Source organism: Eptesicus fuscus, chromosome 11 (genome assembly GCF_027574615.1).
Source record: "Eptesicus fuscus isolate TK198812 chromosome 11, DD_ASM_mEF_20220401, whole genome shotgun sequence".
Classification (NCBI taxonomy): Eukaryota; Metazoa; Chordata; class Mammalia; order Chiroptera; family Vespertilionidae; genus Eptesicus; species Eptesicus fuscus.
Genome location: NC_072483.1, coordinates 36,114,429 through 36,130,008, shown reverse-complemented (window position 1 = coordinate 36,130,008; position 15,580 = coordinate 36,114,429). Strand labels below are relative to the sequence as shown.

General features: G+C 40.9%; 1 protein-coding gene across 3 annotated transcripts in view; it reads right to left on the bottom strand.

Annotated features, from left to right (window-relative positions):
* Window positions 1-15,580, bottom strand: part of GPD2 (glycerol-3-phosphate dehydrogenase 2) — a 139,981-nt gene that overhangs the window by 34,581 nt on the left and 89,820 nt on the right. For all 3 annotated transcript variants that reach the window (XM_008138676.3, XM_054723521.1, XM_054723522.1), the window contains exon 7: window positions 274-438. In XM_008138676.3, the coding sequence (XP_008136898.1) occupies window positions 274-438 (165 nt within the window). The remainder of the gene's footprint in view (window positions 1-273; window positions 439-15,580) is intronic.

Genomic DNA, 15,580 nt, shown 5'->3' with positions numbered 1-15,580 from the left:
CGAAATGCATTCATAGCTGTGGGGATTTTGTGGGCATTTATTATGACTGCATTTTATTATCATTACTATCATCATCATTATTCGGGGTAAATCGCCAGGTCCCACAAAGAAAAATTTTCACGTTAAACCAGTCACTGTTGACAATAAGGATATAATTAAGAGGACTCTGAAATCTGCTTAAGTCAAAGAGAAGTGACAGAAAAATTATAATTCAGTCATTATACAGGCAAGGCAAGATGCTAAGAAGAGCTCGCTGCCAGAGCCTTGGCATACCTGTGAGCACGTCCTTGCACCGCGCGCCGCTCACGCGCTCTTTCCCTGTTGCGGGGTCTGTCTTCTTCAGCAAGCTCAGGACCTCCATGTAATTGGCTGTGGCAGCCCCATACCTGGCAGCAGTGAGAGCAATGGCAAGGTTCATCCGTGCGTCGTTGTGTTGTCCTGCAGCAGGGAAAGAGGAGGGACAGGAGTCACCTCCAGCCACAGGCTGGTGGTTCAGAAGTGTGTCACAACAGATATGTCACATCTGTCCCTGTCACCCAGGATATAAATGATGGCTGGTCAGCTCTAGAGGGCAGGATTTAAAAATACACAGTCATTCTCGGTCAGGCATTTACCTGCCACTTCAGCAAGCGCACTTTTGTGCCGCGGAAAGGGCGAAAAATTCCCTTTCCTGCAGAGCTCAGACCGATTATCTGAAAGTTAAGCAATAAGTAATTATTCTCTCAGTTTTGGGAACATGTATATGTCAGACTTCTCCTAATACAGACAACCCTTATGCATGAAAGAGAAGCAATTCGAAACTTCAGAATATTTGACACCCCAACTGGTGTTGATTAACAATTTTTATGAGTATGTGCGCTATCTAATATTCAAAATCAAGAGCTTAATCTTCCATACAGAATCTCTCAGTATTCTATAAAAGGATTTTTTTTTTCTGGGTCTGAATTTTGATCAGAGCTCCTTAACATGTAACTTTTTTTTTTTAATCGCACACATAAAAGGTAAGAAATTAAGCAGGGCAAAATTTAATTACAGAACAATTCCTACCTGTATTGTTAAAGATTTATTGCTGAAAAAATCCTAGTTAAAGAAAACTAAGGGGGAGCGGAAGGGGGGAAAGATGATTAATCACTTTAAAATACTGGCATCACTAGAGACTTTTTCTATTTATTATTGCCAGTGGAGTTAACGCTGACCAGGAAGAATTACTCTACATTGCAGGGGCCAGGTTCTCTGTGCCCTGAATAATTAATTACCCAGGGCTAGATGTATTGAAGCAGGGTTCAAATTCCCACACACTGGGATCAGTTCTATCAAGATAATACTGATAAAGGGATGAATTTGTAATGAATATTGTTGTTGATTTATGTTGCCAGCATACCAAACATTTAGTATAAATGGTTTATGTAAAGTTTCTTCCTTGTGATTCAGTCTGTGCAGAGCCAGAAGCACAACACAGGTAATCTGTTCCAGCTAAAAGGGCAAAGTTATAAAGAGAGAATCGATGACTGAGATGCCGCCGCCCCTCCCCACAAACATCTTATTCTAAAACCGCTGGACTAATACAATCCGCCAAGAACCTTTCCTTCAAAATGAAATCCTCTTATCAAGTGAAGAGCACATATTAAGCCTCAACATGCAGAATGAAAGTTATTTTATCAAAAAATTAGTAGAAGGAAAGTAGAAGAAAGAAAACAACAGCAGCCTTCGGACCTGAGCTAGAAGTAGGAAGAAGGGTAGCATGTCTATCAATTTCAACTTAGCATGACCCCAAAGTTGCTATTAGAACAGTCAGTAGGTATATTTAATGTTTAAGAAATCAACTTTTATTAATGTAGGGCTCCTTACTTAAAATTGGAATATATTCCACAAAGTTAAATGCACACAGAGTCCAAAGCAACAAAATAAAAAATCCACTATAGCCCAGCCGGCATAGCTCAGTGGTTGAGCATCAACCTAGGAACCAGGAGGTCACGGTTGGATTCCAAGTCAGGGCACAAGCACAGGCTGTGGACTCTATCCCCAGTGTGGGAGCCGATCAATCTCTCTCCCTCTTCCTTTCTCTCTGAAATCAATAAAATAAAATAATAACTATTTAAAAATTCTACTATAGATCTTCTCTTTAAAGAAATTATACATCTAAACTAAAGAGAGTATCCATCCCATCCAATCTTTCTAGTAGATTTATTCACATAACAATGAAACACATCACGGGCAATTCAAAAAGCCCAGGACCTGTGAGTGCAGTGGGAAACCCTCACCCATCCAGATGCGCCTTGATTTACACACATGGCAGGTCTCTGGAAAGCCATGTGTGACTCGGCTATTTTGAACCCTACATGAAGTCACTATTCAAAGGAACCAGACAGAAATCCCATTTATTAAATGACAGATGCCTTTGTTAAATGGTATCTCTATTACACAATCATCTAGTAATAAAACTCTCTAAGTTCTGAAAATACAAAATCTTTCTTTTAATGCCTTTGAAAATACAAAATCTCACGGGAGCAGTACTCGTATAGTTCATCAAGCTCTGTGGCTTCTATACTAAGAAATGCCTCCCTAATTAGCTTTCAAATCCCAATACTTTTTTTTAATCTTTATTATTGGAAGTATTACATATGTCCCCTTGTTTCCCCCATTGGGAGATTTTCTTTTCTAGCGGGCCTATCTGATCAGACAGCACGAGGTTTAAGTTCCCACTAAGTCCAAATACTTTTGAAGGTAAACAAGACCAAGCTCGGTTAAAGTGTGAGGGGGAAACCAGTTCCTTTGCTCCTTCTTTTCCACACCTGCCCTGATACCCAGCAGCACCTGCTTTGACTCGAATCAGGTACATCACTTATTTATGAAGGGCTTCATCTGCCACATTTCTACTCCCATTATTCTCACCACCTAGGACTATGAAATTATTTGCAAATCCCTGAGCATCTGTGTTATTTCACAACTTCTTGCCTTCACCCACACTCATTCTTCTGGCTGCAGTACCATGGTGGAAGCTCCAGGCAATTCCTATTCATCTCTCATGATCTGGTTCAAGCATCTCCCCATGAAGTCTCCCCTTCGCTGCATCCCTCCAAGACAACGTTGTTCATTCCTTCTTCTGCGTCACCATTCTAGTGTGTACATACCTTTTTTATAAGCTTTATGATACTACATTCATCCATATATCCATCAGCTTAAAAAACAATAAGCTTTGGCTATGAGTCAGACACTGTGACAAATGCAGGGAACAACCAATGGTGAGAAGAGATACAGGTGTCTCCAGTCTCATAGAACTTATATCCCATTGTAATTACTGTATGATTTGCCATGTTCCCTCATTCCAGTCGTGGGAAGTCAGGAAGCTTTACTTGTTCATCTTTCTTTTTTCTTGTTAGTACCAAGCACAGAACAGGTATCCAGTAAGTGTTAAGTGTAGCCAAAATCCACAAATAAATAAGATTTATTTATAGCCTTAGATATATAGTCTTAATTATTTAACTTTTTCATAATTATATATAAATTTTATAAAACTTTCTCATCTACTAGTATACCGATTTACAGTCTTATCTCTAACTATGGAATGCTTTGTCTAGTGTTAAAGAACTTCAGAACTCAATGAGTTGGTTGCAAGAAGTTTTAAGGAGAGCAGGGAAACCCAGAAATGTGTAAAATCTGAACTTAAACCCAAAGTGGGATGAAAGGAGAAATGGTTATGTATGATTCCCTCAAGACTTATCCCACAAGTTTCTCCTTACTCTGAAGGGAAAGCAAATCCAGTTATTATAAGCTTCTAGAAATTGATGAATACGTTGAGTTTCCTCTGGGCCCGGGAGCTCACACCTCTACCCAGAAGTTCCCTTCTTTGCAGACATTCAGCTGAATTCATCTCCCTCCTTGGATTCAGGGTAGATCTCCTCCCCTACCCGCATTAAAGTCAGCCTGTCCCCTGAGATACCCAGATGCTTGCAGTGCATGCTTCCTAGGATAAGTGGTATATCTTCAATCTTCTTAACTACATTCCTCCTAACCCCCATTCCTGACATTTTGCAAGGTATCTGCATGCCTCCTGTAATTTCATTTCTGGAGAAAAAAGTTTTTGACAAACAGTGCATGTCATTGGAATGCGCTACAACAATCTCACCTCCCCCACCCAATTGATCTGCTTATTAAGTTTGGATTTTCCAATCTGTTTCCTCAGAGCCAGGCAACATACTATTCACTAATCAGCGAATAGCTTTACATTGGCACTTACACAAGCGCCCAGACGGGGACTGTGAAAATCTGTTTCCTACTCCTCTCCTTTTGCACTTGAAATCTTACATATGTGCACATTCTGAACTTGCAGTGCTTCTGAGAGGAAGCACAGAAGAGGTGGAATTATAACTGTTTTCCCTTGTTTAGAAAAACAAAATGTTCAATCAACCCACTGAACAGAATGTAGGTCAGTGGTGGTAGAGAAGGATTTCTGCCTTCATCCTCAATGGCCTCACACACAGGTTAGTGCGAGATATTTTGGGTGGAAAATATTTTAGGATGTAATCATAGGATAGACCTCAAGTATAAATATTTTGGAGACATAGCAATATTGCTCTACTCAGAGGGTTTCAAAGTTTGGCAGCTAAGTTATCATGCAAAACAGTTGGAAAAAGAGAAGTAGTCATTGAATGTGTAAATGGTATGAAGAATGAGTAAATATGAAAATCCCTAGGTAACAAATTACCTGGCATTTTCCTGATCCTTTGGATCTAAAATTCTACAGTGTTGTGAAATTCTACATACAATCTTATTTTAATACAGCATACTTTAAAATGGGCATGTACATCCCCTAACAGGTTTGGCTCAGTGTATAGAGCGTTGGCCTGCGGACTCAAGGGTCCCAGACATGTACCTTGGTTGTGGGCACATCCCCAGTAAGGGAGTGTGCAGGAGGCAGCTGATCGATGTTTCTCTCTCATCGATGTTTCTAACTCTCTATCCCTCTCCCTTCCTCTCTGTAAAAAAAATAAAATATATATATATTTTAAAAATGGGCATGTACAGTGCACAGAGCTATCAATACAGACCCAGGAATTCATAAAGAAAGTCTAATTGTTAGAAAAAATAGCCCTTGATTAAAATAACACCTGTCCAAAAAATTCATAAGCAATTAAAATCGCCACAAGAAATATTGAGAACATTTCCTTCCATCTCCCTGTGGCCTGACCCTACTTCTGGAAGGGGGAAAAGGATGCGTGAAAGAAAGAATACTTCTCCAAAGATTCCATCCCATTTCCCACAAAACGCCCAGGGCACGCTTCATTGTCTCAGACTGACAGTGTCACAGTGACCTCTCAGGCAGCTTCTCCTTAGCAGACAGACAAAGACAATTCAAGGCTAATAACCTACCAAACTCAAGCTGATTTCATATAATCATTATATTTAAAGTTTCCCTGTCTAATGGGAAGAGTGCAGATAGAGGCAGAGTAAAAAGAAGGGTGCGCGCGTGCGTGCGTGCGTGCGTGCGTGAGTGTGTGTGTGTGTGTGTGTGTGTGTGTGTAAGGAGATGACTAAATTCTGGTTTAAGTACACATGATGAATAAATGTAAAGAAAAAAACTCAAAGTGAGAACCTATTTCAGAGTAAATTGTGACAACAATGCATTTCCGTAAGTAAATTACGGCTAGTGGCAGGGGTGCGGGAAACAGTTTAGCAACTCACAAGACATATTGGTGAGTGGCTCTGGACTTGGAATGACTGGGTCACACGTTTCGGTACTTCTTTGGACTTCAGTGTCCTATAAAAGGAGAGGAGTTGGGTGGCCCCTCTGAAAATATACAATGAGGATATGGCTGATCTTCAATAGCTAGCTACTACTCTTTTCAATACTTCAATTTTTTCGTTTCTGGTTTCTCTGACTTTGCCCCAATATGTCTAAAAAGAGAATGAGCATTACTAAAGACCAAAAACAGGTGCTTTATAAAGTAAATCAGAAAAATAAAATCAGAAATCATGTTCTTACATTAGATATGGAGTTATAATGCAATCGTGATTTGATTGGCCTTTAGGGGCTATGTAGTATATTGCAAAAATTGTCCCAATTCTTCACCCCTCCTTGCAGACATGCCCTTTGCCACATGTCTTCACAGCATCTCCTCCCACTCTGACTCTGGACTCAGCCATGTGAAATTGTTTTGGTCAATGGAATGTCAGTGGATGTGAGGAAAAAAAGAAAAGGGAAGCTCTTCAAATGCTGTGAAAAGCACAGCCCCAGGCTGACCTGCTGGTACCAGGAGGACAATGAGAGGCATGTGGCAAGTTGCTGCAGTCATTCATTCCAGCCAAGGCCATCCTACACCAGCGAGCAGACCTGAGTGCAAGTTGAGCCGAGAGCAGAAAAATCTCTGAGCCAACCCAAGACAAGATCAGAAGAACCCGACTGCTCCCGTGCATTAGCAGTAAATCCTAATTGTTTTTGTGCTACTGGGGACTAAGGGTTGTTTGTTGTGTGGGATTGTGGCACTAGGTAACTTATACAAGCAATGTAACCAATTTTCTTATATAGTCCCAATTGAACAATGGGTTATATCTTCAAAACTGCATTATAAGATGGCTATTTAGAACACAATCCAGCCCTAGCCGGTTTTGCTCGGTAGTTAGAGGGTTGGCCCTCATACCGAAGGGTTGTGGGTTCAATTCCCACACCTCAGTTGCAGGCTCAATTCCCAGCCCCAGTCTCGCAATGTTTCTCTCTCTGTGTCTCTCCCCTCTCTTCCACTCTCTCTCTCTTAAAAAAAAAGAAGGGAAAAAAATATATATCCTCAGGTGAGGATTAATAACAAAAAGAAAAAAAAGACACAATTCATTTTCCTGTAAAAATGCTATAACTAAATCGCGGTGAGTTGATTAGTTTGTGCCACAAGAGCTATTTAGTGCATATGGTATTTGAATAAGGGAATTGGTCATTATTCCAAAGCTTCAATGCCCACCACTCCCTCTCACTGACCCTCAATCTCCAGGCTGACCCCGCTGCCCATCCTCAAACACAACTCTGCTCTTTCACCCCTCTGGCTTGTTGCTCATGTTGTCCCTACTCCACGAAACATCTTGCCCTACCTCTACACTACTCAACTTTTCATCGTTCCTTCACCAAACCTTCCCTGGCTCCTATCAGTCACAAGAGCCTTCTCTCCTCTGTGCTTCCATGGCACTTTATAAGCACATTTATTACGGCACAAACTATTTTCTAAACATTTGCATTGAACACTCATTAATTGAGCAAACATGTACTCAATGCTTTTAATGTATCAGGGATTATCCTAGGAACCGGGTTTACAACAGACACACAAATAGTCATTGCAGACCTAGGGAGCTTTGATGTTCCTAAAAGAACAGAGAGCATCTTATTAATTTTGTTTTCACAGCACCTACCATAGCATTTGCTACCTAGTAGATATTCAAATATTTGTTGAACAAATGAATGAATGAGTTAATGGACATGAATATGGAACATAATCACTGGTCAAATAAAGGAAATGTGCTCAAGGCTCAGAGATTCTAGGAACAGTCCCCAACCCCTCAGTCCTACCCCCACTAAAGGCTGTGTTCTCCACTAAACCAAGGGGCTATTGTCTGTCTACCTAGCTACCCAGACAATGGAAGCAGCATGGCTCCTATCACAAAATCTCTGGTGAAAACAGAAGCAAAAAGAGAAGGCCAGTGATAAAGTTAAGGCAAGCGTGTGGTGTATGATTAGGACAGCAAGTGGCAGATCCCTTTAACAAATATTGACCTCGTACATATTGTGATCCAGGTATGATGCTAGGCACTAGAGATCCACCAAGGAGGGAGAATAGGACTACCCTCGTCCCTGCTCTATGGAACCACATGGGGAAGACAGATAAAAATCAACCAAAATAAAGTAATAAGATTATTAAAAATTGCAATAATGGCAATAAAGGGGGAGATAGGTGGCAGGGGGAGTAACTCCCTGGGTCGGGCTATATTTTAGACAGGGCTGTGAGGGAAAGGTCAAGACGAGCAAGAAGTAGAGAAAAATGCAAAGAAGGTAAGTCCTAACAGCAAGACCACCTTCTATAAACTGTAATCACTGCTAATTTTCAATTATATCCAAAGCTTATATGAAGCATAAACTACCAGAAATGCGACTATGGTATTAACACAACTCCATTTGATTAAAAAGTGCTGGGAAAGTGATTTTTTTTTACTCATACTTTAAAGTACTCACATATATTTTAAATATGCTTATCAGGAATTAAATTTTAAAATCTTCCTGGGTTAATGTACACTTTTCCAGGAAATGTCTTCTAGAATAGACTGGTAAAACTCAAAACAAAAGCATGATACTCAAAGTTTATGAATTGGAGTAATTTGCTGTCACTTATCCAGACTACAGTTCTCAGGAAGGGGCACGTGTTAGCACTAAGCATGTAATCATTTTTATTATTAAATACAAAGGTACAATTAACTACAGGTACAGGATGTGACCTGCATCATAATTCTGCCCGGCCTTTCTCTTTGCAATATCCTTTTCATTATCCTGGGCCTTTTGTTCCTTCATGCTTCTTTTGTTTCTCCCTAAGTTCTCGGATAAGCTATTTACAATCTAAATAATTAGCAATCAGCGTGGATCTGTGGTCTTTGGCCCCATGTAAACGAAACATTGTGAAGTGCCTTAACGTGACATATTTAAGCACATAAAGCTTCTATTCCCTCACGACTTTCCTTTCTTGAAAAAGTTTTAAATGAATCTAATAAAGAGTAAGTTTTCTACTTTTCAGATACTTAGAAATCTAGCTAGAGCTGAACAAATATAACCACGTGTAAACTTGCAAACAACAGAATGTTTGGGTTTTCATCAGCTATATCTGTGCAAAAATGTTCTATGTCAGTTTACAATGAAGACCCCCTCGTGTCCGATGACTACCCAGGACAATTCATTCTCTCTCTAGCGCAAACCAGAAGTAGGCTTTTATACTTTTAAGAAAAATGGGAAGGGAGCAATGTGACAAAAGCAATTAACTGAAATGAGGTGAAAAGTCAGAAAGCATGACCTACTAGAGGGACTCTTGCAGACCATTCAACCATGTGGCCTGAAGCCACAGGTCATCCGCCTTGGTTGTTTGTGAAATGCACAAAAGTCACTGATAAGCCATCTTAGAATGTCTGGCTTTGAGGGCAAAGGTCTCGCTTTACTGAAAACTGCCGTCTGGAACACAAGGCATCTTAACCCAAGGTGTTCTGCAAATGCTTGAGATTTGTTTCTTTTACAAATATTTATTAAACAGGCTGGCTCAGCTGCTCCAGGACTCTGAGCTACAAGAGCAAGTTTATAGTCTAACTTGGAAAAGTCTCGAGTTCCAAAAAGTCTCTCCACTGCCTAGCACACGTCCTTTCTCTTTCCTCCGCAGTTTTCCTAAAATATCACCAAACACAGTGCTCCAGCTATCTGTTTCCCTCATGTTATAGGAAGATTTGCAAGCTTCTTTCAAAGGACTGTGTGCGTAAGTGCAAGTCCCATCCTCAGCACCTGGGAAACCTCTCACTAGTTGCTTCATCTAAGATTTTCATTCATCTCTACAAGGGGGAAGTAATGGGATTGACCAAGGGTTAACATGAGGAATAAGGAGACAGGCAATGCATGTTACAACATAACAGTTCTCAACAAATATTAACTATCATTATTAAAATATTTAAAAATTTTACTAGAAAGTCAAGACCACTTTACACCGTAATTAACAGATATGGTTGCCTAAAATATTTTTTAAATGTAGCAAACTTTCCCCGGAAATGTGCCACAACAGTCTCTAATCTCTGCACTTCAGGAACACTGCTTGCTCTTTTTGTTTCTTTCTCTCTCTCTTCACTTTTCACCGCTGACAAGCAAGGTATTCCTTTGCGTGCATCACAAAGGATAGGAAGACCAGAGAACGCTTTTCCATCCAGAGAAAAACAGTGTTGACAGGATAACAGAGTGTTCCAAAATGTTAGCATCACCAAATCTTAATCTAGGGCAGTGGTCGGCAAACTCATTAGTCAACATAGCGGCAAACTGCGGCTCGCGAGCCGCATGTGCCTCGCGAGCCGCAGTTTGCCGACCACTGATCTAGGGGACTTCATTTATCTTTCAGGTTTACAAAGGAAATCAACACTTGCTAAAAATTAGGAAAAGTCAAAAGACTCACATTCTAATCCTTCAAACAGTCACTAACTGGATGTGTTTTTGTAATAGATAACTGTCTGGGTTTTGTTTGTTGGGTGTGGCTTCCCAGCATCTGACCCCCCTCCCCTTCTCTCTCTCATGCAAGCCTTGAAGGCTGGCAGTCTGCCCCACCCGCAGGAGAAGGAAGGCGCACGGAAAAACTCAGGCCTCTAACCTGGCACCAGCAATTGGATGCTCTCAATACAGACATCAATCTAGAGATAGTGACCCAGAGCATGGGACGCAGGAATCCAATCTGAAGGTGGAGGCAGAACAGCAGCAGTGACAGAAATGTCAGCCGTGGTGGCACAACAAGCCTCGATGTACGGCCATCAGCACTAAAGTCTCCAATGAAGTTCCGTTTCTGGAACAGGATTTTGCCTGTGGCTTTAGTTGCTGCAAAACATTTTTGGCCCTTTATTTTCCAATTGTCTTCAGCGTTCCCATATTTCTGCCTGTTGTTCAATGTCCTCTTAAAAGATACTTTTCTCCTTACATGAGCCAGATTTTTTTAAATATATTTCTTTATTGATTTCAGAGAGGAAGGGAGAAGGAAAGAGAGCTAGAAACATCAATGATGAGAGAGAATCATTGATTGGTTGCCTCCTGCACGCTCCCTACTGGGGATCAAGCCCGCAACCTAGGCATGTGCCCTTGGCTGGAATCGAACCTGGGACCCTTCAGTCTGCAGGCTGACGCTCTATCCACTGAGCCAAGCTGGCCAGGGCCAGCCAGATTTATTTTTTTGCCTAAGACGGAAAATCTGGGCAAGTCCGACCTCTGTGCCTCAGTTTCCTCCTTGCTTAAGCCACCAAGTGGAAGTTTATCATCACTCAGGATCCTTCGGGCTCTCCCAGTTTTATAAGTTGCAATCACAAAATTTCAAATAAACCAACTGAAAACTTAAGAATCTACTTCAAAGTAAACGAAGCCTTTCGGAAAGTAACACACCTTGCATAAAGGACTGGCAAAAGTGAGTCCTTTCACTTACAAAGGACCCCCTTCCAGTCTTCCTCTCCTCATTTGTGTGTGAGTGCATGCACACAACTTTTTACAAACCTGCTGGAATGGCTCAGCCTGCCCCAGGGGTGATTCCGAGTGTGAGCTACATAATAAATACACGGAAGCGTGTGCTCAGGACCAGCCGGGGAATCCTAAGTGGGAGCAGCCTTCAGAGGACCTTTATCAGTTGCAGGGCCAGTCCCGTCTGTATCTTATCAAATTTCTCTCCCTAATCACAGAAAGATTCCACGCCTTATCAAACTGTTATCGAATCAGCCTGACCAGAGTGCGATGTCCTGATTGTCTGAAAAAAATGTGCACTATCACATTGACATGAACATCTGGCTAAGTCGCCGCAGCCCAGGGAGAGCACTGGGCCTGGAGACTCGGCATACCTGAGATGGGGACGCAGCTGCCACAGGCTGACACGTGCTTTACCCTTCAGAGTCTGCTCTTCATCTGCACAGGAGGGTTTACGCCAACTCCTCGGCCAATCTTCTAGAGAGCCACTGAACTAATCCAAGTAGAGCATATGGGGAAGCACTAGTCAACTGGAACCATTGTAAGAATGAAGCTATTCTTGCCCGACTGGCATGGCTCAATGGTTGAGCATTAGCCTATGAACCAGATCACACTTCGATTCCCAGGCAGGTCACAGGCCCGGGGTTGCAGGTTCGATCCCCAGTGTGGGGTGTGCAGGAGGCAGCCAATCAGTGATTCCATCTCATCATTGATGTTTCTATCTCTCTGTCCTTCCTCTCTGAAATCAATAAAAATATTTTTTTAAAGAATGAAGCTATTATGGTTCATGAAGATTTCCTTCTATTAATTTACCTTCCCTCTTCCTTTGAGACAGTCTTTAATCTGTTATCCAAGTCATTAACATTTCTCAGTTATCAGAATAATCTCTTAGCCATCCAGATTCAATGTTTACTACAAAACATTTTGGGGTGCTTGAAACTCTAAAATGAGGCAGAAAAGTAAGAATTTAATTCTTTTTCAATGCAAAACAAACCTTCAGGCTCACTTCACAAATATATTTTTAACTGATATTGTTTGAAGCTACAATAACATCCAATTGCTTCTGCTCAAATTTGCTATTTACTAAGCAGAATCCTGATCATAATTTGGTGATTCAAATATGTTTGCCCTAACGGAATTTTTAAACAGCCATCGTGAGTCAACTGATCAACATGATGCTTTGTTTTTCATAAAAATTAATAAATCATTTGCAGATGACATGATACTCTATATAGAGAACCCTAAAGATTCCACCAAAAACTACTAGAACTGATAAATGAACAGCAAAGTAGCAGGATACAAAATGAATATCCAGAAATTGTTGCATTTTTTAAAACTATACATTTATTGATTTCAGAGAGAAGAAGGGAGAAATAGAGATAGAAACATCAAATGTGAGAGAGAATCATTGATTGGCTGCCTCTTGCATGCCCTTACTAGGGACTGAGCCCACAACCCGGGGCACGTGCCCTGACCGAGAATCCAATGGTGACCTCCTGGTTCATAGGTCAACACTCAACCACTGAGCCACAACCAGCCAGGCTGCTTAAGATTTTTATATATACACACAGATCTCCTAAGAGTGTAAGTTTCCCTCTGGGCAGAGATTGTGATGGCACATGTTAAGTTATTATCTGAATAATTTTTAGTTCTAAGAGTTTTGGAGCCTAAAACATGGTATACATATAAACATAATACAATGGACTTTTATTGAGTTATTGCTATGTGAATAAAAGACCCAAACTATAACAGTCTATTTGCCTTAAAAAGAGAGCAAAATTATAATATGTTACTCCATTAAAATATAACTTTAAATACAGCATATTAATCTTCAGCTTAACACACGTCTCCAACTTCCGAGGAGCACTGCACAAATACGCTTTTGTAAAACAACCTCACAGCACTTTGATGTGACCGTATGTTCATTAAAAGGAAGTATTACTAGTTACATACATAAGGTACATAATGAATTCAGTATGTGTCTAGAGTTGGCTAATGCCATTAAAGCACATGCCAAAAGCACAGACTATAAATCAAAATGCGATTTGTCAAAGTAAGATCTTAATATGATACAGGTTAGAAATAAATAAATAAACCAATAACGTTCTGAGATGGGATTAGTGAGCAGAGAGCTAAACCCAAACTGAGACCAGGTTGCAACTGACATCCCTTTGTTCTATCTATAGCTTTGGCTACTCCTCTCTCTCCTGCACCTGGATAAGTACAAAATTAGCATGCACCAGGCATCCTTCACTCCCCCAAGGATTTATATCTCTAATGCCATTTTAAAGACTGATATTCTTTCCAAAATGTTGACATAAACCAGTTGGGCAATTACAGATTTTTTTTTAAAGCCCACATTACTAAAGTTTTTAAAAATCTAGATTATTCCTTTTTTTAAGAAGTGTGGAAAACACTTCACATTAATTTATTAATTCACTTCCAAATTGAGGAAGACTTAACAAGGACTAGAAAGAGCAGACAGAAAAATAAAAAGACTAAGCTAACTATCACAGAATAAGAAAATCTAGTCAGTGGACACTGGAGTTGTCCAGGAAACGTAAGCAACGAGAGGATACTGCTCCACGTCATGCCTTCTTTTTCCTGTGCCGTTACCTCTCTCTCGGCCTGGGCTCTTTCAAATTAGCATTAAATCTCATCCAAAACACCTCCGACTAATCACCTAAATATGTTCCCTACGTTCTGAGTTCCACTGCCCACAGAGTTCAAAATAAACCCTTTAGAGTGTGGCATGGCTGTCCCTCCATCATCCAGGTCCTGTTTGCTACTCCCACCTCTCCACCCGCCTCTGCTCAAGATCTATCTACAACTGCTTCTATTTCCATGTGCCTGCTTGCCTCTGGCCACAATGTTCCTTTCCACATTCTCTCCAATGACTTCACCTGGCTGTACTATTCATTCTTACAATTCGGCAAAGTGTTACATACTTAGGAAGCTTTTCTAGGTGTGTGCCTCTCATAGAACTCCCACCGTTTACTGAAAGTCATTGGTCTGCTTTAAGACTCAAATAACTTTCTGAGGAAAGGTAACATTATGTTAGTCTGTGCATCTCCAAGACAGATCACATGAACTATATGCACGGTGCTAGTATATGGTTACTGAAGAGATAAATAAATAAAGAAAATTGCTAGTTATATTTTTTTTAAAAACTAAGAATACTATCCCATCTAGAAAGATATGAAACTCCAAATTATTTCATCTTGCTATGCAAAGTGTTGCTTCCCTTATAATCATTCCAAACTTCCCAAGACTAATACATAAAGGTCAATCTTGAAGAAGAATTAAGTACAGAGACATAGAAAAATAAACCCTTAGAAAATATTAACATTCATATTTAGAGTCTACACAACTGAGGCAATATATAACCTATGCCTAGACCCCTAGTAGGCACACTTCAACGCAGAAGTAATGCATGTCAACGTTTAGTCAACTTCCTCCCCAGAATCATACAACAGGAAGTTCAGCAGTGTTTACATCCTGGGACTTTTCACTAGCTTTGGGAGGGTACATTTAACAAAACCAACTCCGGGCTTAAGGTCCAAACCTGAGTTCCCACTGACAGAATCAGCCTCTTTAATGGACTTTAAAAGGCTGGAAGGTGAAACCCAGGCCGGGAGAGAAGCCCTGTAGTTTGGGGAGCAGCAACTTCATCAGCAAAAATATGAAACTAAAATGCAATTCCTTCTTTCAAACCATTCTCCAACCTTCCTTCAGATCTCACAGCTCCAGAGCTGATGGGGGGAAATAAGACTGCTCAGCCTTTCCTTACTTCCTTTTCAGAGATTAAGCCAATCTATGCACACAGAGACCATCAGGATCTAGCCAAGAATGCTGCAATGGCCCAGAATTTTCTGGAGGTCTCCTACTTATCTGGACAGAGCAAAACTGAAAGCAATGAGAGTGGCTGCCACCTACTCAACACTCCATGTTCAGGGGCTGCTGCTTCTTCAACCCTGGGAAACACTCCTTCCAGGAGAGGTAGAGGATCCATTCAAAGATTAGAGGTGGCAATCCCCGCCCCCCACACCCCTCCCCCCGCTCCCACCACCCCTAAGCTGACTGTAGGTGTCCCACGCTGAAGAAGCTGCTCTAGCACACAGACTCCAAACTGACACAAGATGCTACAGCTCCTTTCCATCGTGAGTATGGAAAACTTTATGGCAACTTGCTTTAATGTGGGTCTGTCCAATACTAGAAAAGGCATGATTTGTATATCAAATACCGGTGGTAAAGTGGAAATCAGAGATTGTTTTCCCCAAGCTGTCTATTACTCACTAGCCTTCTAATTCCTGTTATTTTGTTGGTTATGCTCAACTAGTAACTGCTGTTGCAGCCAGCAGAATAATTTTAATA